The sequence below is a fragment of the Glycine soja genome, chromosome 1 (genome assembly GCF_004193775.1).
Source record: "Glycine soja cultivar W05 chromosome 1, ASM419377v2, whole genome shotgun sequence".
Classification (NCBI taxonomy): Eukaryota; Viridiplantae; Streptophyta; class Magnoliopsida; order Fabales; family Fabaceae; genus Glycine; species Glycine soja.
Genome location: NC_041002.1, coordinates 52,844,556 through 52,867,388, shown reverse-complemented (window position 1 = coordinate 52,867,388; position 22,833 = coordinate 52,844,556). Strand labels below are relative to the sequence as shown.

Genomic DNA, 22,833 nt, shown 5'->3' with positions numbered 1-22,833 from the left:
AAAACAACAAAAGAGTGAGGCCCACTTCGTTGGTACTGTTTCCACTTGGGGAAAACAAGTTCTTCAACCGTAGCCTCGTCCCACTTCCATTATGGGAAGGTTTAGCTTTTTGAATTTTTTAGAAAAGAAAACAGAGAAGTAGAGTAGTGATGTGTGATGTGAATAATGGATGGATAACCACGTTCCCAGTATTTTGAGGTTGGACTAGTTGGAAATTTCGTCTCGGGTGCGATATGACGTGGCCTACCTCTTCTTCACTTGTTTATTTGTTTTAATTAATGAAATCATATATTTATATCTATAATAACATAGGCCCACCTTCAAACCCCACTGAAAAAAACACAACGTTTCGGTTTCCCCCTATCACACTTTGCACCAACACTATTTATCTCTATTTAAATAGATAGCTATTTCAACAAAATAGATATTTCTTTGTCTAATAAATATTGGCTTCAATACGGAGTAAACATTAAACAAGTTAACTAGACTTAAATACTTATTAGAAAAAGATTGTGTTGTTGTAAGAGAGTCTTATAAAAGGTTTACAATATCTAATTTAAAAAGCATTCAGCTGAGATAAATGTATTTTATCTTTTTAGCTTTGTCTTAAGTGTTTTTATTCACAGACCTCTCCTTATATCTAGTAATGTTCATCCCTGCCTTTAACTCCCCAGTAGTTATTATTAAGGGATCTTGTAATGACATTTTTTAGACAATCATCATATATTCAGGAAAGTTACATAGATTATGTTTAACAAAATTGAAAAGTCATTGAAAAAATAAAAAATTTGTTGAAAGTTTGAAAAGTTGGTAACTTGAAATTGAAAAACTAAATTGTTAATTATAAGTTTTTGGTAAAACTAATTGTTAAAATAACTGAAAAATATAAAATGACATAAATAATAAAATCATGATTTATTTAAAAAGTATAATCATAAAATTGGATAAATATATTAAGAATTGAAATGGAAGAAAGTATAAAAAATTATAAACTAGAAACTAGTGTTTTTAAAAAATGTTATTTTAATTAGCGCTTCAAAAAACATTAAAAGTTATTAAAAAAATTTGTTTGTCAGATAGTTAAACAAAGTTTTTAGCTAATAATAAAAGTTAAAAACGATATGAAATATTTTGTTAAACATAATCATAAATAGTATAACATTCATTAATGTGACATTGATTGACATTTCATCATACCAAATATATAAATAATAATCATGTGTTAGTTAGTGAATGCCGATATGATGTACAATTCTCCAACCTTCAGTGTATGATCTCTATGAAACTTAAAGTTACATGTTGATCGATGAACCATCCATATGATACAAAGTCCTCCAATTTCAAGTTATTGAACATGAAAAGGCTTGGAGTGCTATCTCGATCAACAAATAATTGATATGATACAAAACCTTATACTTGAAATTAACAATATAAGATTAGGTTTAATTAAACATTCTTTGTCTGCTTAAAAGGTTATAAAAAAAAATTATTTAAATTTAAAATGATCTTATGTTTAGTTGTTTTCCAATAAAAATTAGTTTGAATTTGAATAATTCTGAATACATTTAATTTAATTTGTGCTAATTGTTAAAAATTGGTCGTAAACATAATAATAAATTAACAAAGTAAATTATTAATATAAAACCAATTTTATTGTTTTTTTATGTTTTAAGAAAAAAAATATTACTCAATTAAAAAAATAAAATAAAATAATGTTCTTGTCAAATAAAACTATTAGTTTTTAATCCCTTAAAAAATACTTATGTATTATAATTAAATCCTATTATGTTCTAAAAAATGCATACTTTTTAGTAATTTAGTTTCTACTGTCATCGGAAATTTGCATCAATCTATTAGTGTCAATCAGTTGACATTAAATCAACACCGTGTAGTTTTAAAAAAAAAAAAAAATCAACACCATATTTTGGGTTAAGTTTATTTTCTTTTTTGACACTAATTTTTTTAAGCATTTTATTATTGTAAGTCAAGGTAACGCTAAATGATAATTTATGAAAGTAATTACTTTTAAATTTTAATTATTAATGTCGATTAGGCTAACATAGTTTCTTAAATTTGCATTGAACTTGAAACTAAAATCAAAACGGTAATTGAGACAAATAAGTCATATTATCAACTCTAAAAAATCATATTATTTCAAAATTTTATCTTCATTCTCTTTCTTCTTTTCTTTTCATTTCAGATGTCAAATAGATCAACCTAATATGACTTGTACCTAAGAAAAAAAATTATTGGATTTAACCCGTTTTCAATTTAGGTTGAACTCTTAACTCAACTCAACTTTGATGAATTATGAATTAAATTGAGATGATCCATCATTTTTAATAAAAAAAATAAAAAATTGATGACCCATAAGTTGACCATCAAATAAATAAAATAAACATATAAATATAAAATTAAACATAATATCACAATCATAATAATACTATATTACTAAATTCTCCTAGCATTAATTATTTCTAGAAACTATCATCGTGATGCTAATTTGCATTTTTCTTGTGGTGCACAATGATAAAAAAATTCACCTCAATAGGTATATTTTTTATTTATTAAATTTTCATCTTTATGCTCATTCTAGTTTAGATTAATTCTAGGGTGAATTACCTCTTTGGGTAGTGCATTGGTGCATCATCGATATGGGCTATTGGATATAATTTTTTCTAATAGCTTAATTATATTTTTAATTATGAAAATTTGGAATAATTTTTTTTTGGTTCCCAATTTTTTTTAATTCCTTATAATTTTTAAAAAAAGTATGGTTGGTCCTTAACCACTAGTGATATTAATAAAATTGTTGACATAGTTAATAGAGGATACATTAGGGATTGTCACATGAATTTTAATATGACAGTTAGTGTTATTAAATATATTATTTCCCATTAAATGTGGCCAAGTTTTTTTAGCCCCTCAAATTTCAAACGATTTATTTAGTCTTGAATTTAAAAGTTGTTTTATAGTCCCATTATTTTGGAAATAACTTATTTTGATTCTCATAATTGGCACTAAAAAAAACTGTTGGCGCGATTAGCAATATATTTACTAACAGTTATTAATATACTTTTTTTTTCAGATTTTAAACTCCCAAAATTTGAATTAACGATTAATGATTTTAAAAAAAATTGTGGTGATTTTAAACCCTAAAGTCCATTAAAGCAAAATCGATAATCATGTTCATACATTTCATTAAGAAGGCACCACCATACTTTAGTCCTAAAAAAATTCACGTCAAAACCCTATCATGGTGGCGTTGTCAAGGAGCACGGGAAAAAGAGGGTAAAAAAGGGTGAGCAAAAATAGAAGTGAATATGGCGAGAGGGGAAAGGGCCAAAAAGACAAGGAGAGAAAGAAAGCCTGAGAAAAAGTGAGGATGGAAATTGAGGAGCAAAGAAAAGGCAAACAAGGAGGTTGATGGAGAGGCTAACAACAAATGAATCATATATTTTGAAGATTAAGAATTTCAACTGGTTACCGTTAAAAGAGAACAAGTTGTTGTGATTTTTTTTTTCTTTATTCGATTTGGGGGCTTTAAAACTATTATAAAATGTACTGTAAAATATTACTGTTACTTTGAATGTTGGCACTTGGCAGTTCAAAATAGACATAAATTCATATTTTTAAAAAGGTTAGAAATCACATTATTAATCATATTAGTAAAAAAATTTAATAACCTCAACTTTGAAACCAATACAAGATATTTCCAAATCAAGAGGATTAAACAATAAAAATAAAATTTGGGAGACTATTTTAAAAAAATACAGGACTAAAAAGTAATTTTTAAAATTGAGATGTTAAAAAAATACAAGACACTAAATTAGATTTAGACAACTGAAAACATAATTTGAACTCATCTTCAAAATAAATCGACTCTAATTTTAAAACTTAAAGTCATCAAAATCAACCTTAACTCCTGGCAAATAGAAGGATGAGTTAGATGACACTCATCCCTATGCTCACTTCAAAAAATATATTATATGAAGCCTATATTTATAAATATATTTTTTTCATTTGATTTCTGTATACAACTCATTTTTGTACACACCTTTATATCGGACAAAAATACTGTCAGTGCGAAATAAAATTGCGGTAGAACTTTTTTATATTTTTGGTACCAACCACGTTACATCAAATGAAATGTATTATTGTAGTAAAAAAAAGAGATGTATTATTGTAGAAAAAAGATGAGATGAATATAAGAAAAAAAAAAAGAGATGTAACTATAGTTTTTATCATTAGTTATCGTTAAAAAAATGAGAAGTAGTATTAAAAGCAAAGCAGCTTTTATTAGATAATACTAGTACAACTTTGTATGGATTGCAAATTTTTTATTAGACAACATTTTTTGTATATATATTCCTTAATAAATGACGATGATGTCAACCGTGATGTTATCTCTCATAGAAAGTTATACAATAATCTCTCACCAAAAGAACTTAAACTAAAACATATTGTAATTTGTAACCTCAAATCTATCTATCAATCTATCCTGTGGTTTTTGAGTTGGCTTCGCCAATGTCACACACGTAGACCCACTCTCACCAACCCACGCTAAAACGCACGCCTACAATTTTGTTTTTTGTTTTCTTTTTTTCATCATTTTAAAAAGACAAACATGTCGCATGTCTTATCGTCCAACATAACTTGGTTCAAAGCAGACTTTTTTTTAATCGGTTCGAAGCAGACCTATTTTATAACAGTAAGAGGAGGCTATATATTTTTTATTACACTTATTTTAACACTCTCGAATATTAATTAAAATTTATAAAAGAGACTTATTAAATAAGAAGCATGACATATAAAAATTTATGATTTTAAATAAAATTTAATTAATAATAAAGTATTTATTAAAGTTCTAGTGAATTATTAGTCTAAGTTGTGGTCTACTTATATTAATATATATTTTTTTCCATGTTTATGTTAGTAGCTTGTTGGTCTATTAGGACTTAGAAGAGGCTTATAGATTTGTTTTTCTCATTAGTTCTTCTAACTTGCATTCAAACATATCCTTGATACGAAAATAGATGACAAAAGGTTTTTAGGGTAGATGAGATTGAATAGACAAATAAATAGAGTGTCCTATGTTTTGTTTGATTTTTAATGAAAATTGCCAAGAGAGAGCGTAAAAGAAGGAGAGAGAGCATGAAATTAGAATAAAGCGAAAATAGGTTCTAATTAAATGTGATGATGACCGAATAACTTTTATATTATTTTTATAAAAAAAAAGACTAAAAATGTGTTTGATTTTCCATTAAAATCACGTTTAACGAGTTTTTTTTTCACTTTTCAAGATAACAAAGTAAAAATAAGTCCCCTGTTAGCTTTAGAATGAAAGTTAATTACGTTTAACGTAATTATTATTCAAACACGCACTAAGGTGTTGTGACTAAGAGGTGTGCTAGATTTATAACTTGCAAAACTTGACCTAACTTAATCTGTTTTCCCTCTAAGGTTTTACATCCTTAATGCTCTTCCTTTACTTGTGTAACTTCACTTTTCAAGATTATTTCCTTTAATTTCACGTTCTTGTTACATGAAGTGTTTCTTTCGATTTCACGTTTTTATCTATCAATAATTTATTGTGAGCATCTGTATGATTAATTTTCTATACCCTTCATTTATGCGATAACAATTTGGTTTTAATTTCAATAAAATTTCTTTTTCATTGCAATAAAAAAATTAATTAAATTTAATTATAAACTCATAGGGGCAAAACAAATAAAATTAGTATCTCTTCGATTGAATATTTTTTTAATTTACAATGATTATTATAAAATTTGAACCAATAAATCATACAAATTATTCAAACTCCTCACCCCCTCCCTTTATTACGTATTTCTACTCCCCCTTTCGTTAGATATTTATACAAGCAAAATGTAAGAGTTACAGGGAAAGAGTTGGGCATTTCTTTGAAAAGAATCAAAAGAAAAGAAAGTTTTAAAGGGAAAAAAGAAAAAAAAAATGCAAAAAATATAGATTTAGAAAAGGTAATTATACTTCAACAAATATCAAAAGAAAATTAACAATTTATTAAAAAATAAATAATATCCCCTCCCCCAAAGTAATCATCACTCCTATAGCATTGCAACAAGTTTTTTTTCAAAAAAAAAATAATGATTTCATGATTGATACTTTTGTTGGTCATTAGTCATGCCATGAAGAAAAGAAATTTAGGACAAAAACATTCAAAGTATGAAAGTATAATTTATCATGCTTTTTAGGTTTGGTATGAATTATATAATAATGCTTTATTTGGATTAGATCATTCTATCATTAACCTTAAGTTGATCAACCCAATAAAAAATGAAAGAATATATAATCCCTCGGTTTTAAATGCATAATCACAAAAAAAAATAAAAATAGTAAGAAGAGTTGACATTCGACTTTAGAGATATAATACTAATTATCTAAATTTTTATAAATTAATTTTTTTAAAAATAAATCATAAATATTATAAAAGTTAAAAAATAATATTTAAAAAAATGAATTTGTGATAAGAAAATGAGTATTTTGTGGTTGTAAAGAGAGAAAGAAAAAAGATATTATAAGTGGGAGTTGCGAGAACACGCGTAGATGGAGGCGAGTGAGGTTGATAAATACGAGGTACAGCGTCGTAAGGGCATTGGGCGCTTGGCGAACCAAAGAGGCAAAGGTGGCCCTCTTCCCGTACTCTTGGATTGGACTTTTCTGGAAAGAGTTTCCTTTTACTTGTATTATTCTCTCTACGCCGTGCTCTCGACTCTCAAACAATAATTAATATTCCACTTTCTTCCCCAAAATGCCCTCCCTCACCACCTCTATTTACTTTCCTTCCTCTTTTGACCCCCCACGCGGTAAAACTTAGTCATAATCCTAAAAAGATAAAAATGCTTGGACTCATCACAGACATGGATGGAGCTGCCTCCACTCCTAAACTCATCATTAACGCTAACAAAAGGTAATTCCGAGTAATTTTCTTTCTTTTGGACTCCTCGCGCGCGCTGTCTATTTCCATTACTGCATGAGAGAGAAGGACAGCCACCCGAGATAGATAGGAGATGCTTTTTCGATTTCGTTAACGTGGGAAAGTTTTTTAAGAAAGAGATGCTTGATGCTTATTGGTTAGTATTATCGGTTTTGGTCTTTCCTTTCTTTTATTCCCCCCATTTTTACCACTTGCGTTTTTATTTATTAATTAATCACATAAAAACGGAAATAAATAACAGTACGGTGATTATTTGATGAGAAGCAAAACAAAAACAAAAATCGATTGTAGTAGTATTTAAAAAGAAAGCAAGAGAGAGAAGAGATTGTTGAAGCTGGGATGCTTTCGGCTAAGCTTGCTGAAACTGGCCTCGTCTATGCTGTATTGGGCAGTTAGGCGAATTCAAAGATCTTTGAACACCTCCTTCTTTATTACCTTTTTCCAACACCTACCTCTTCTTTCTCTTTCTCCCTCTCACACACTCGTCCTAGGTTTGATTTTCCCTTCCTTCTCCCAATACTCCTCCATTATTTTATTCGAAACACCAAACCAACACTCTAGCTTCGTTACTTGCCCTTTTCTCTGCCCAGCTACATGCTTGTGTAAGAACTAATAAGCCAGCTGAAGAATGTGGGATCTGAATGACTCCCCCGATCAGAGAAAGGACTACGAGTCTGAAGGCTGTTCTTCTTCTCTGTATGATGATAAAGGCAAGAGGGTGGCATCTGTTTCCAATTCAAGCTCCTCTGCGGTGGTCGTTGAAGATGGATCGGAAGAAGAAGACAGTGAAAGAGGTGGAAGCAGAACATTGGATAACAAGAAAACCAACAAAATATTCGGCTTCTCTGTAGCTCATGATGACAGTGACCACCCACCCGTCACTCATCAGTTTTTTCCGGTTGAGGACTCCGAACTTCCAGTCACCGCTGCCGCCGCCGCGGCCGGAAGCTCCTTCCCACGTGCTCACTGGGTAGGCGTCAAATTTTGTCAATCGGAAACACCCGGCGCCGGAAAAGCAGTGAAAGTGTCGGAGCCGATGAAGAAAAGCCGCCGAGGACCACGCTCGCGCAGCTCACAGTATCGAGGAGTTACTTTCTACAGAAGAACCGGTAGATGGGAATCTCATATATGGTTAGTGCTGTGTAAATTTCAACTACAAAAACATACTAGTTTTATTTTATTGAATTTCTCAACGGTTAAATTTTGATTCTTTTGGTTGTGGTTGTCCTTGGTGCTGCAGGGATTGTGGAAAGCAAGTATATTTGGGTGAGTATTACGATGTGGATGATTGCATATGTGGTAGTTGTTGTTGTTGTTGTTGTACACTTGTGCTGTTTTATTTTAATAATGTTTTGTTTTGGATACAAATTGGGAGGCAGACTAATTTTTAGGGATGACTGACGAGATGGTTTTGTCTGGGTAAATTTGTGCAGGTGGATTTGACACAGCACATGCAGCTGCTCGGTGAGCACTTGCTCCCTCTCTTCCTATTGTTCAGCTTGTAATATAAGTTTTCTACATCTTGAACCCAATCCACATAAAATTTCGTTTTCTTGCATATAAATTTAAGGTTCGGATTAATAAAAGTATTTATTTTATCTGTATTGCTCAGTGCGTATGATAGAGCAGCTATTAAATTCCGGGGAGTGGAGGCAGACATCAACTTCAACATCGAAGACTATGAGGAAGACTTGAAGCAGGTGAGTCATCAAGAGAGAGGGAGGGAGAATCTGTGGAAAGGCATTTATCTTATCTCGAACAGTCGCGTGATACCTTATCTTCTACAGTTTCTTAATCACTAGCTATTAGTATTTTATCAATCTTGAATGGGTATGATTTGGCTAATTAATGTTGTGTTAATATAGATGACCAATTTAACTAAGGAGGAGTTTGTGCATGTACTTCGCCGACAAAGCACTGGATTTCCCAGAGGAAGCTCCAAATATAGAGGCGTAACTTTGCATAAGTGTGGAAGATGGGAGGCTCGAATGGGCCAATTTTTGGGCAAAAAGTAAGACCTAATCTATCTTCTATTATTTATCTATTTTATGTATCATGTCATTCTTGTGTGTGTTTGTTCATGCCATGACGAAATTAAATTAATATTTTGATTTGGTTTGATTCACTAGGTATGTCTATCTGGGTTTGTTTGACACCGAGATTGAAGCTGCAAGGTATTTATCTACTTTGTTTACCTTGTCAATTTGATCTTGTAGAAAGTAGTCAACAATATGGAGGTATGCTAGGCTTTTAATTTTTTTGACACATTTTGTATATAGGGCATATGATAAAGCAGCAATAAAATGCAATGGCAAAGAGGCTGTCACCAATTTTGATCCCAGCATCTATGATGGTGAGCTTAATTCTGGTAATTAAGGAATGAACTGAGCTTTTTTGTCTTCACTAATGTTCTAATCAAAGTTTGTATTTTATTATTCTCATTCACAAGACGTAAATTGTTAAATACATTATTCGATGGCAGAATCCTCAGGAGGTGTAGCTGCAGATCACAATTTGGATTTGAGTTTGGGTAATTTGATCTCTAAACATAGCAATAGTCAATCATCGAGGAATCACTTCCCAAATTCTGCAACCGATCAGCATATGCCACCTGAATCTAATTGGCAGAGTGGGGGAAGCAAGCCTAAGGTTCATGTAATATTTTCTAAAATTCGTTATTTATTGGCTAGTTCACTCTTATGTATGATTAATGGAAAAATGTGTTTTTAATTCCTATACCTTCAATCAAACATAAATAAGGTTCTCTATACTTTGGTGAATTTAATCTTCAAACTTTTAAGCGTATGTGGATTTAAGTCTTTATTTTGGGTGATTTTTATTTTCATAAATAGTCAATTAGGGACGGTATCCATGTCTTTCAAAATTTGAGTACTCAATTCACTGATGTAAGAGTACAATTGTTCACGTTTGATTGATAGTGTAAAGTTAAAAATACATGTTTTTCCTTTAATTAATTTCCTGCTGAATTCTACATGAACACCCCTTTTGACTCCTCATTATGTTTCATTCAGCTGGTTAATATACTTCCAAAACCATGTGGTAGAAGCAACATGGAAGCCTATGGGCAAGGTGAGAGTGAAACCTTGAGGTTGCTAAGCCAAACTCACCTTCAATCCCCAACCACTAAAGAAATGCACAGATATGGTCCGTATAGGTCGCCAGCAGAGCCACAAATGCCTCACAATTTCGCACATCATCTTCACCAACCAAGTTTTCATGTGGGTACCTCTTCAATTAATTTCTGTTTTTGGTCATGCATTTAATTTAAATGGACAAAAGATGATTCAGGAAGCGCCCATTAAATTTATTAGTAACCAACATCCAAGTGGAGTTTAATCTTTTTTCCCCCTCTGATCATGCAGGTTCCTAGCAGCAGCAGCAACCGAGGCCGTATTGGAAGCGATCTTTCGTTATCAATGTCCGATCAACAACAATGGCAACAAGCCGGGCCTCCACATTTGTTAGCAACTGCTGCAGCATCATCAGGATTCCCACAGCAAATTAGACCCTCCCAAGGTTGGCTGCAGAAAAATGGGTTCCACTCTCTCATGAGACCCTCATGACCCTCAAGATATTATTTCTACCATGCCATTTTCCATTTGAAAAATAATCTCCCCCTATTTGTTTTGTGAGCATGTATGTACGAGTGAATGCAGTTTAGATTATTGTTTATGTTATGTCCAACCTCCCCCTTCTTTAGGAAAAGCCCATACATAACTGTAACTTTACTATTGGGTGAAAGAATAGGGAGAGCCAAATTGGGAACTCACTCTGGACTTGTTATAGGCCAGTCAAACTAACCAACGTACGAAATCTTTAACTAGATACTAAGATATTCTGGGCTCTGACTAAAGTTTCTGATCTTATATAACTATGATTTACTGCATTTCTGCGCTGTGGTATTTATGACAGCACATATTCGTTTTCTTAATTTGGGATGTATTGCCATCACATGCACATGGCTGTCAATTTGTTCCTTATTTCTACTCGGATCGGGATTGGCCTTGATAACTTTGTAAAGGAAAGATGCTAGCTTTGGTTCCTTACTAATACTAGGGGTAGTGCAGGTTTTGTTTAGCTTCACATAAAACGTTGAGCCAAAATATTAATGTCTTACTAGCTTGAGGGAAGGAAAAATTAGCAAAAAAAGTATTTACTCTTGCGATAAGTTAGACACATTTTATGCAAAGTGGGTTATTTTGTGTCTCGGAAATATCACCGGATGGTGATGAATAGTCTCCATCAATGGTGTCCTTTGAATCAGTTCTCTTGGCCAAAAGCAGTCAGACAAAGGCTATTATGACGAGAAGGACCTATCATTGTTCGCCTAAAGCTTCAGAAGGACACTGATGCATTCAGACTTGAGAGAGAGAGAGAAGGAAGCGACCAAAAGGGTATAAATGGTGAAAGGGTCTAACTTGCTTGGGGGGGGTCAAGGCCTTTGTCAGTTCAACTTTTACGAGAAAGAAAATTGAGTGTACCGCGTACTAATAACAAATGTTAATTAACTGGGGGAAACAGGAGTTGGGCCATTTATTTATGGGATGTAACTTTATGGGAACAGAGCAGAGGAGTAATTGGTTTGTGTAGTGGTTGGGTTCAATGATTCTAGACTTGTGAGTATGAGAGGGAACAGAAACAGCATCTGAATGGTTAATGAACCTGCGACTCGATATTAACTTGATGCCAGTAAGCTTTTGTCGTTTGGATCTTACATGAGTGCTACTTAAAAAAATTGTTTTTCCTTCAAAGTGGATGGAGTGTATTTAAAAATTGAATTATATAATCTCTAGTTGCAATTTTAATACGCAGCATTACATTACACCTTTCATTTGACAAACCAGATCCAAAACTTTGTTATCTCGTTGGTTGGAATAATACTAGAATAATGTGAGAATAATCATCCGTACAACCCATTTGTTTATGGGATGTTGTGTTGGTCGGGTAAATGGCTTAAAAAAAATGAAAAACATGCGCGATTCCGTCATCACGAGCGTCATCGTAGATATTTTAGGAAAAGTGGGCCCAAATTCATGCCATACGTAGAATTTAAATGTACACGTTGAAGTTTTTTGGGGGTAGAACATGTTGAAGTTTTTTCACTTTCACAAGTTACTACCAGAATATTTGGAAAAAAGAAAGAACGTAAAACGAGGATCGGCAATGTTGGTGTAAAGAGGTGCCCTTAATTCAATGATATTTTTTTTGTAGCCCACCTACCAAAAGAAGCCAGTACATAACATCAAGTAAGCTTATGAAATGGCAATATTTGATTAAAGCCATGAGAGGCAGGGTAGACGCTAACGACAACAAGTTCAGTGGTCCAAAAATTTGATACCACAGGCCTTGATTCTAAATGGAAGGAAAAAAAAGCTAGTAAATTGCAGAATGGAGTACAAAGTGGGACTATGTTATTCACTGCTAGTGCTCATTAGGTTTAAGCTCTCTCTCTAATCTCTATCTTTTTTACTTTGCTTTGCATTAGGAGATATAAGATTGATTCAGTAGTTAAGAAATAATGAAAAAAGAAGAAAAAAAAGGAAGATTATGGGAATGGAGTACAAAGTGGGACTATGTTATTCACTGCTAGTGCTCATTAGGTTTAAGCTCTCTCTCTAATCTCTATCTTTTTTACTTTGCTTTGCATTAGGAGATATAAGATTGATTCAGTAGTTAAGAAATAATGAAAAAAGAAGAAAAAAAAGGAAGATTATGGGTTTAAATATTTTCAATCAAACTAATATTTCTAACAAAATTAATAAATTAACTTCTACCAGTAAAACAAAAAAAAAAAGTTGTATTGCATTGGATCTATGGACATTGCAACATCCACATATATAGATTCACTTCTCTACCATCCTCTCATTTTTCTTATGGGTATTTTAGCCTAGTATGCATGACAACCTCTGTTGAGATAGTGTAAAAGAATGAGGATCAACATGAGTAAAAGTAATTTAGCAAAAGGATTGGTTTTAGACCGCTTTTTGTTATCAGGATGATTAGATGAGTGTTTCTATATGTTGGATTTCTTGAAGGGTTGGAAAAATATAGGGACTAGTTTAATTTCTATTTAACAAAAGCAAGAAATCTTTCTGTGTCGTTTATTTAATTTTTACACAATAAGTGACGAGTGGGGTATGCGTTTGAGTTTGTGTTTGATGCTACAATACAATTGATATGATAATAAATCTATGCAAATATAGTTATATACGGAAGGGTGATGGTGACTGGGACTTGGGTGAGGAGGCAGGCATTGGTCCTATCATGCACAATACATTGTGCCCTCAATTGTAAGATCGCTATCATCATTCACTCAGACAAACTACTCTTTTGGTTTCCCTATCTGGGACGCCCTTGCCACTTCTTTCTCCTAATCTAAGCCTCATTTTAATTACACCTACTGCACTGTGCTACCCTTTATCTTTGCCTCTGCCTGCCTTGTATCTATAACGTTGATTATATACACTTTCCTTTTCTGGTATGTTTTGGCGTTTGATATTGTATTCACCTGCATCCTTTTGCATTTTTCTATCTAGCCTTTAGCGTGGATTTGTATCTTAATTCTGAGTTCTAGATCCTGTACCCATGTGCAACTTGAGCAGTCTCTTTTCTCACAGACTAGCATTTGCTCCACTCCAATCTCCTTCACTTCTTAGCTCATATCACATTATCTATATATACACTAGAAAAATCATTTATAATCAATTTGTCATTAGACTTTGTCTTGGTTGATATTAACTTTATATTTAATCAAATTTGAGTTGTTAGTGCAGATATTATAGATTTATAAATATTTGATTTGTTAACTTGGTGAAAATATTTGATTTGTTGGTTGTGTTTTTTTGTTGAGTGATGATATGGGGAGATTTTCGTATATCATATACTTTGTCAACACTTTTTTTTCATTTTTTTATGGTCCTCTTTTGTTTTTGAACCCTTATTTATTTAGGTGAACCACTACACTTGCCACTAAATTAAAAAATGTATACTTATCCAGAAAATTCCACTTGCTATTCTTAGTAAGATCTACTATGTTAATTACATTTTTTTTATTCACAAAGAATGGACTCAAATCTAAAATTTTACCTAAAATATTCAAGTTTAACTCAATAACTTGTTGGTATTATTATTTCATTTCATTTGTAATCTATCATTGTAAAAACATATTTTCTTAATTTACGTGTGAATATCAAACCTGTATGAAACATTATTATTAGATTGAATTAAGAAAACACTTCGTATTTTGAAATATCTTATGATAACATTTGTCTTCTTATAGAAATAGACATCTCTATCAAGTATATATGAATATACGATAGTTATGTTGACATAAAACTTCAAATCATAATTCCAGTTTTGCGCAAGTTTACATTAAAATGTTTATTTCTCGTCTGGAATAAAATTAAATTTAAATCCTTTAAGAAATTCATCCACTAATTAAAATTTTAATTTAGATCGAATTATGAATCTTACTAACTAAAATCGTGATCAAAGATAGTTAAATTGAAACTTTAATTTGATTCATCCCTTCAAGTTAAGAGCGCTGCTTTTTTTAAAAGAATCCACTACTGATGTTTTTTTTTAGATTATGATTATTTTCTATTGAAAACAATTTTGTTTGAGTTAAAGAAGATTATAGATGATAAAAAATTTCTTTCAAATAAAAATATATTTGTTGCTAGGATCACTGTAAAAATATGGATTGATGATTGATTATAATTGTCTCACAAATAATTGTCTCACATGGATTGATGATTGATTATAATTGTCTCACAAATAAAAATATATTTGTTGCTAGGATCACTGTAAAAAAATTCTATTTAATCAAATATACTGGGATTTGACAATCAAGGCTCAAAATCAATTTCCACTCTCAGCAAAATTACAACAAAAGTGTATTGATAACACGCAACATCACATGTTTTATATAAAAATTTTCGATATTTTTTATTCATTAATGTCTTCGAAATTGATTAACATTCTATGAAAATTATTTGTGTAACGTATGAAGTACACCAAAATTAAATGTTATATTGTTGTACTTGTATTATTTTTCAATATTTATAAAAATTCTATGGCACTCATGAATTGATCGATCATGTCACCTAGACAACAGTGTTAAAAGTTTGTGTCGTGGGCAATGCAACCATGTAGGTGGTATGAACGTGGGAATGGTACTTTGGGTTAATTTAAGTAGGCATATATAGGTCTTATATCATTACAGGGCATCGCATCTCTAACGTAAATTAAGGTATTATATATAATTGTAGAGGATCGAGGTGAATTAATTTTAGCCGCATTTGGCCACATTGTAAATTTCCTTGCCAACCAGCAAAACTAGAAGATTAACATATTAACATTCGGAAGTGGAAAATTTCTTGTAAGGAGTAATTCATTCAATATTAGGAATCAATTAACAAGTAAGGCTTAATTATAAAACGCAAAGCACAATCATATTTTTTGCTAGCCAACATCCACAGTCAATTCAGTCCGTTCAATCACTCTTGTTTTTCCTTTTACAATCGTTAAGGTTTAATTGGCCACATGACTACGTTACTATATGTCTATATGATTAAGATTTCTCATCGCATTCCGTTTGAGGTCGGAGATTACGCAAATGCTTTCTCCAATAATGGCAATAAGAAAAATCAGTGCCTACACGAAGAGGGAAAAAAGAAATCTCCTAATTTGAACGGAGGTTCGAAATCAATCATTGATATTTGACACTTGTGAAGCTAGGAATCCAGCTAGTGAGGAAAGAGACCGTGAAACAGGAACAACACTGTTTGTGGTTTTTTAATTTCAAGAGCAAACATGTTATGCATATATTTCCATTTGTGCCTATGCTAATCAGAGATGCTTACGAGTTTCTAATATGGGAATGGGAAGACTTATGCTAAGTTTTCTAACCGATTGTCTTGTCATGCACTTATCTTGGTGAGTGGACAGATAAAAACGGAGGGAGATGGGAACCTACTTTTTCCAAAAGTGGCAAATTTTTTTGTATGGTGAATAATGTGTCACGAGGTTTATTCTCAATTGGGGTTCGACTGTTTTTCTTTTATGGGAACAAGTTTGGTTTTCGAACGCAAACTATTTACCAATTTGTGAATTAAGGTGTCGGTTGTCACGGCCATATTCTTGTTGCTAAGCTAAGCGTGATGATGAATGTAAGGGTGAGCAACTCAATTTTATTTTGTATGCCTTTAGTTAGGACTATGGAAGATTGAAATTTGAGTGAGCATGGGTTCAACTGATTTTATGCCTAATTGCTGCAAGTTTGAGGAACACGTTTGCAGTTTTTTTCTTATCTTATTGGCCCTATAGCATTAGATGCTGAATAGGTCGGCAGCCAAAATTAGCAACGAAGAGAATATCAATGTAAATGAGGCCCCGAAGTCTACCTAGGCCCAAACCGGCCATGAAGCCCCATTGGAAAGATAAAAAACACACACCCACACCCTCACAAAATTTGAAGATATTACTTAAAATCTGTCTAGATATACAGATAATTAAAGAGATAAATTTTTGCATAAACTGATAAACTCAGATCATTAGTATGTAATTAGATAATTTAAAATAATTAATTATATCGAGGCTAGGTGTTTTGTTTTTTCATTAAAAAAATATTTTTAAAAAATAATCACTTTTAAAAAAATTCATATATTTTGTTTTTGTTTTTGCTTTTACAAGTAATCAGAAACTGGAAACAAAAATCGAAAATATAATTAAAATAAAAAATTTAATAGCTTTTTATAAAATCAACTAGTTTTTCTTTGTTAAAAAAGTGATTCTTGATTTCTTATTAATTAAATAGAATTAGCTTATGTTTTTTTAATCCCTAAAATAATTATTAGACTATTTTACAATAAAAACATCTTTCATCTATAATAAAAAAAAAACCTAGAACCTTATATAACTTTTTAAATCCCTCACTATTAGCTTAACCCTTCTGGTTCAACTCATAGTTTAGTTATTCCTTTATTATCATAAAATTCATTTTGCAATTTCAACTTTCTTACATTTCCTCTAATTTGAGATAAGAATACCCGTATGAATTGCTGTATTGGAAAGAAAGGAAATCAATAATTTACTCATGGATTACTGAGACTATATCATTTTTTATCCTTTTTCTGGTCCATTTACTCTTCGTATTCTAAAAACTTTCGAAAGAATATTTGTTTTTTTTTTATTTATAAATTGAATTCTTTTATTTTAGTCACTCAATTTTTAAAAAGTAATTGAGTTTGTTTATTTAGAAAATTAAACAAATTTAACTCACTAGCCAACTTTTTTTAGTCTTGTTGAAAAACTCAGTCATCGAAGAATCTTTGACTTGAGTTTACTCAGGAACCCATCTAGTCCAACATCTAGTAGAGTTTAGTTTTAATTAATGGTCCATCTCAGACAGATTAACTTATTTTAATATTAAAATTAATTATAAAAATTTAATGAAAATATCCAACTCAATTAAAAACATGTAAAACTATTTAAAATATTAATTATAAAAGATGATAAATATGTAATATATACACATATATCATATAAATGCAAATATATCAACGATAGCTTTCCTTGATTATTGTTAAACAATATCTCAAGTAATTTAAAAAAGCTTTGCTTAAAAGGTCAAGTCTACTATATTATTGACAGTTTTTAATTTGAATAGAATTACATTTGATGAAAAAATACCTGTAATTCTGAACCAAAAATTGTTCACGGGGCATGTTAGAATGGTTCATAGCATAGGAAATGATAAACAACAGCAACTGAACAAAAAAAATGGAAGATGAAGCATGGGCTTATGCTCTTTTATAAGCCTATGCTTACAAGTTAAACTTGGGTTTTCCAAAGGGTGTTGGTAGCATTCAGCATTTAAGGTGAAATAATAAAAATATCCTTGATCTGTAAGTTATTTAAGTTGATCCATATTGTTCCATAAAAGGCTTACGGATCAAGTTGATCCGTATCAACCTTACGGATCAAGTTGATCCGTATGATTTACGGACCACCTTCACACACACCCATCACAAATATGAAAAAAGTGCAGGAACAATTATAGTATTTTAACAAAATACTGGGTGCACCTAGCAACACCCTATCACTTCGGCAAATTCGTAGGCCCACTGAGTGCTTTTTCTCTTTAAAAACGCATGTTGTGCTTAGGGAAAATAAAAAATAAAAAATCACGTTGGGTCGCCAGGGGCGAGAATATAAAAATGATATATATATATATATATATATATATATATATATATATATATATATATATATATATTTGGAGTATCGAAATAATATAGTATTTCTTATAACAAATATTAGTTATTAAAATGCATAAATTTAATTACACTTTTAGTATTTCAGACAGTGTTTTTGCACTGTTTTTGTTTTCAAGTTCCAATTGCATAATTGATTCCTCCATCAATTTTTATTATTTCTTTTATAATTTTTGTTAATGTGATAATGAATGATGATATGACAACCGACATGTTGCCTAACACATGTTTTTTTTTTTTGTAAGCAAAAATATTATATATAAGATGCACTAGAAGTGCAGATATTACAAAAATGGCCTATTCCATCAAACTATCCATCGGCAGATCGTGCAGTAGATAAGAGAGAAGTCAGTCGAGTGCCAATTGTATCCCAACATATACACCTAATCATGAAACATACCCTGAGATTCCACCCCAGCAGAGCCCAACAAAGTTTATTAACTGTACATTAAAATCAATGTGAATAAATTCTATGTATGCCATGAAAGAAGACACATTTTCTATCCCCACACAATCACGTCGCCCTATACCTCCCTAACTCCACACTAATACACCTATCCACCATCCAAAATAAATGCATCATAAAATGGATATCAAAGCTATATGTGCCATAAGTTTTCATTGCACCCATCAATTCCACCACCATATACTACCAACATACACCACCATGCATATTTATCTTCGATAAAATATCACACTACCACAAACCCAACATCACGTCCCATGAGAGTTTCATTCATCCAGAAAACATGACATCAAATACCAAGCAGAGTGTAGGATTCATTACCCACTGATTAAACCAAAACGAAGAATTTTGTAGAAGCCAGCCAACTCCACGCCGTGAACAATATGGAGTCCCATAATAGATCAAAATCCATACATACTCCATTGAAAATGCATATATTTCGATGGTTCCAAATTGCCTAGATTGTTGCACCCCAAACAATTCTCCACCTCCATAATTCCTCTTTGTACTTGATGCAAGATGGGATGAACAAAAAGTGAACTTATACCTCCCCAGGGAAAGGCGAGGGCGATGACAGGATGTCAAGTCACTTTCTCCACATTCTATTAGCAATAATACATGAGAGTAACGCATGGTTAGTGGATTCGATGCAATGGCAGAAGCAACAACCATGGGATGGGATGATGTTTCTACGAACTAGGTTTAGTCTCAATGGTAGCCTATGATATCCCCCATTTTGTTGAATACATGATCCATTGAAGTGACAAACCTTCTATTATGTAGTAACTTGTGGGCTGATTTTACAGAAAAAAGCTCATTCGCCTCAGCATTCCACCACCATGCATCACACCTTTGTTGATTCAGCCGAGACAAATTAATCTTAGGCTCAGATTGGTTAAAGCTTTGGATTTCCCACTCAAACCATCTATGCCTCCTAGTAAAATTCCAGACCCATGCACCCACCACCTTCCCAATATCCCAAGTTACCCACTTTAGCCTCCACGGACAAGGAATTGACATACATTCTAGGAAATCTAACAAAGTGTGGCTCTTCACCCATCCAATTGTCATGCCAAAAGTTTGTTCTCATCCCATCACCAAGGCTCCACGTCACCTGTACATCAAACCACCTATCACCATCATCACCGTCACGCACCATTTTGATATCTCTCCACCAAATTGATTGGTTCTGAAGGCTTCCCACACCTCCAAGTGCATCCCATCCTCCATATTTGGAATTTATGATTTTAACCCACATGTCATTCCGTTGGTGAAAACAACTCCACTTCCATTTGGTAAGGAGTGTCTCATTAAAAATCCCTACATCTTTAACACCAAGATCGCCATTAATTTTTGGAGAGCACACCTTGGACCATTTCACCCATGAGATTCTCTTCCTTCCCATCTCACACCCCTACAAGAACTTTCTTTGTTTTCTCACCACCTCTTTAATAACCTTGGATGGCATCTTAAAGAATGACACATAGAAGAGAAAGATAGAAGATAGAATTGAATTAATAAGACAAACTCTCCCTGCCATAGAAAGCACCCTATGTTTCCACCTTGCCAACCTTCTATCGACCTTTTTGAGCAAAGATTTCCAAGTTTCCACCAACCTCGGATTTGCTCCCATCGAAAGGCCAAGGTACACAAATGGAAAGGACATCAACATGCAATTAAGAATGTTAACAAAGAATTCTAAAGTGTTTCGCTTCACTCCCACACCCCTAAAAGAACTTTTAGAAAAGTTCAGTTTTAGCCCCAAAGCCAACTCATAACATCTTAGCATACTCTTCAAGACCATAATATTCCTAATGGTTGGTTCACCAAAGAAAATCGTATAATCATCATATTGGAAAAGCTCAACCGGTGATCTTTCCTTACCCACTGAGAATCCTTTGAACATGTTTTTGGCCACCACTTCCCGCGTCAAACCACTCAACCCCTCGACCACGACTATGAAGAGCAGCAGAGCCAAATGACCTTCTTGTCTAATGCCTCTTTGAGGGGAGAACTCCTTTGAAGGGCTATCATTAACAAGGGCCGAAATGGTTGTAGATTGGAGGCATTCCTTGATCCAAAAGACTCATTTCACACCCAACCCTAGTCTTCCAAGACACATAATCATACACCTTTTCATAGTCAACTTTAAACACAATGCACTTCTTCTTCCTTCTTTTAGCATCATCCAGGGGTTCATTCACAATCAAAACGTTGCAAAGAAGGTGTCTTCCTTATAGAAGGGCACTCTGTCTCTTATTAATAACTCTTGCCAGTGGTCCCTTGATCCTCTTAGCCAGGATCTTAGCCAATATTTTATACATTCATCCCACCAAAGAAATTGGCTTGAAATCTCCTAGCCCTTGGAGATTCTATACCTTAGGAATCAAGGTTATAAATGAAGGATTGCATCCCTTAGATATCTTGCAACTTGCATGGAACTCATGAAGAAACTTGACAACATCATGCTTTAAAACATACCAAAAGGCCTTAGAGTGAGTTTGGACAGAGAATTTTAACTGAGGAAAATAATTTATCAGAGAATTTAAATTTCGGTAATCTAAAATTCATTGTTTGGATGTTTTTTTATGAAGAATTTAAATTTTTGGAATTTTAAACAACTAAAAATGTGGAATTTCAATTTCCTTCTAAAAGGTGAGAAATTGAAATTCTCTTCTTGATGTAAGAATCTTCTAAAACGTTTGTGTATTTCCTTTATAACCTTCATCATTTCTTTCACCTGAAAGTTCCTGAAATCTCATTCTTGAACTCGCGACTCTTCCCTCACGTCGATGATCATCTTCAAGAAACACCGTCTGAGCTCGTGGAGCATCAATCGGGTGTGGGCGTAGGGAGACACGTAGAACTGCACCCACCAGTCAGGGGAGCAGCCATCACTATCCATCACGCGGCGAAGGTATTCGCCCGCGCGGAAGGCCTGAGTCGTGCCTTGAGCCGTTAACTAAATGTTGTAGTCAGGTGTGGTGATGTATGTTGTCGTGTCTCGATTCTCCTGCGACTTCCCATGCTGCATCATTCTTCTCTTTGAAAGCACACCAACCATATCTTTTCTTCTCTTTGCATTCATTTTCTTTCACCCTCACAATTTTAATTTTTTTTCCAAACACAATATTTTGAAAATAAAAGAATTTCAATTGAAGTATTTGAAATTCTTAGAATTTAAAATTTTTTAGAATTTTAAATTCCCTCATCCAAACACACTCTTAGTAAATTTAAAATTGAATCCACCAAGGCTTGGGCTCTTAGATCCTCCACAATCCCACACAGCCTCCTTGATCTCCTCTTCTAAAAAATGTGAAATAAGAGACGCATATTCCTCTTGAGAAATGGAGGGAAAATGTACCCCATCCAAAGTAGGTCTCAATCCACCAAATTCTATGAATCTAGATGGGAGGAAACTTCTTGCTTCATCTTTGACTTGCTTCGGATCCTCCACTGAACAATTGTTGACATAGAGACCTTTGAGGACATTTTTTTCCTGTTCCAATTGATCACTGAATGGAAATACTTAGAATTAGTATCACCTTCCAACAACCACTTGGACCTAGATTTTTGCCAAGTTGCCAAAACATGTCATGTAGATCAATCCTTCTTGCTTTTACTTGTGTTGAAAATGGACGACATTCATCTTTATAATCAAGATCATTTAGCTCCTTAACAACCTCCTTTTGAATTCTAAGAATGACACAAAGTCAAAAGCATTCCACTCTTTTAGGGCTGACTGAAATATTGACACCACATCAGTCTAATAATACTTGAGAGAAAAAAAAGTATACATTTATTAAAAATTGTATGTCCATTAATTGAAATTTAATAATAAAAAAAACACAAAATTTATGTATTTTATGCATATTTAATGAATTTTTCTTATAATTTTTAATTAATAATAAAACATGTTATAAGAAGTGTACAAAAGAGTATATACTAGTAGGGCTTAGGATTTTATGACAGGGTCTAGCAAAGCTTTATTGACCAAAAGTGTGGACCTCTAGGGCCCAAATTTCCTGACACTTCTAGTGAATAGAGGCATCAGAGGAGGACGCACAACAACTTAACTACATTGATTAATTTAA

General features: G+C 32.7%; 2 protein-coding genes across 4 annotated transcripts; one reads left to right on the top strand and one right to left on the bottom strand.

Moving 5' to 3' along the window:
* Window positions 1-7,230: 7,230 nt before the first annotated feature.
* On the top strand, window positions 7,231-10,885 carry LOC114421873 (floral homeotic protein APETALA 2-like). Of its 3 annotated transcripts, none has more exons than XM_028387997.1 (10): window positions 7,231-8,107; window positions 8,217-8,242; window positions 8,410-8,440; window positions 8,589-8,676; window positions 8,842-8,987; window positions 9,106-9,150; window positions 9,256-9,329; window positions 9,459-9,631; window positions 10,009-10,215; window positions 10,360-10,885. In XM_028387997.1, the coding sequence occupies exons 1-10, from the start codon at window positions 7,605-7,607 to the stop codon at window positions 10,558-10,560; spliced, it is 1,494 nt and encodes a 497-aa protein (XP_028243798.1). In that variant the 5' UTR covers window positions 7,231-7,604; the 3' UTR covers window positions 10,561-10,885. The 3 variants fall into 3 exon arrangements, with proteins under 3 accessions (XP_028243798.1, XP_028243790.1, XP_028243782.1); XM_028387989.1 differs by having other exon boundaries at window positions 9,256-9,344; window positions 9,459-9,625; XM_028387981.1 differs by having other exon boundaries at window positions 9,256-9,344.
* Window positions 10,886-19,673: 8,788 nt separating this feature from the next.
* LOC114396123 (uncharacterized mitochondrial protein AtMg00310-like) lies at window positions 19,674-20,144 on the bottom strand. The gene has a single exon (XM_028358051.1). It carries the CDS (start codon window positions 20,142-20,144, stop codon window positions 19,674-19,676), a length of 471 nt encoding a protein of 156 aa, XP_028213852.1.
* Window positions 20,145-22,833: the final 2,689 nt, after the last annotated feature.

Coding starts and splice junctions, on each gene's coding strand:
- LOC114421873 (XM_028387981.1), top strand. CDS start 7,605: ATGTGGGATCTGAATGACTCCCCCGATCAGAGAAAGGACTACGAGTCT. Junction 8,441..8,588: donor ACAGCACATGCAGCTGCTCG/GTGAGCACTTGC, acceptor TGTATTGCTCAG/TGCGTATGATAGAGCAGCTA. Junction 8,988..9,105: donor GGCCAATTTTTGGGCAAAAA/GTAAGACCTAAT, acceptor TTGATTCACTAG/GTATGTCTATCTGGGTTTGT.
- LOC114396123 (XM_028358051.1), bottom strand. CDS start 20,144: ATGGGAAGGAAGAGAATCTCATGGGTGAAATGGTCCAAGGTGTGCTCT.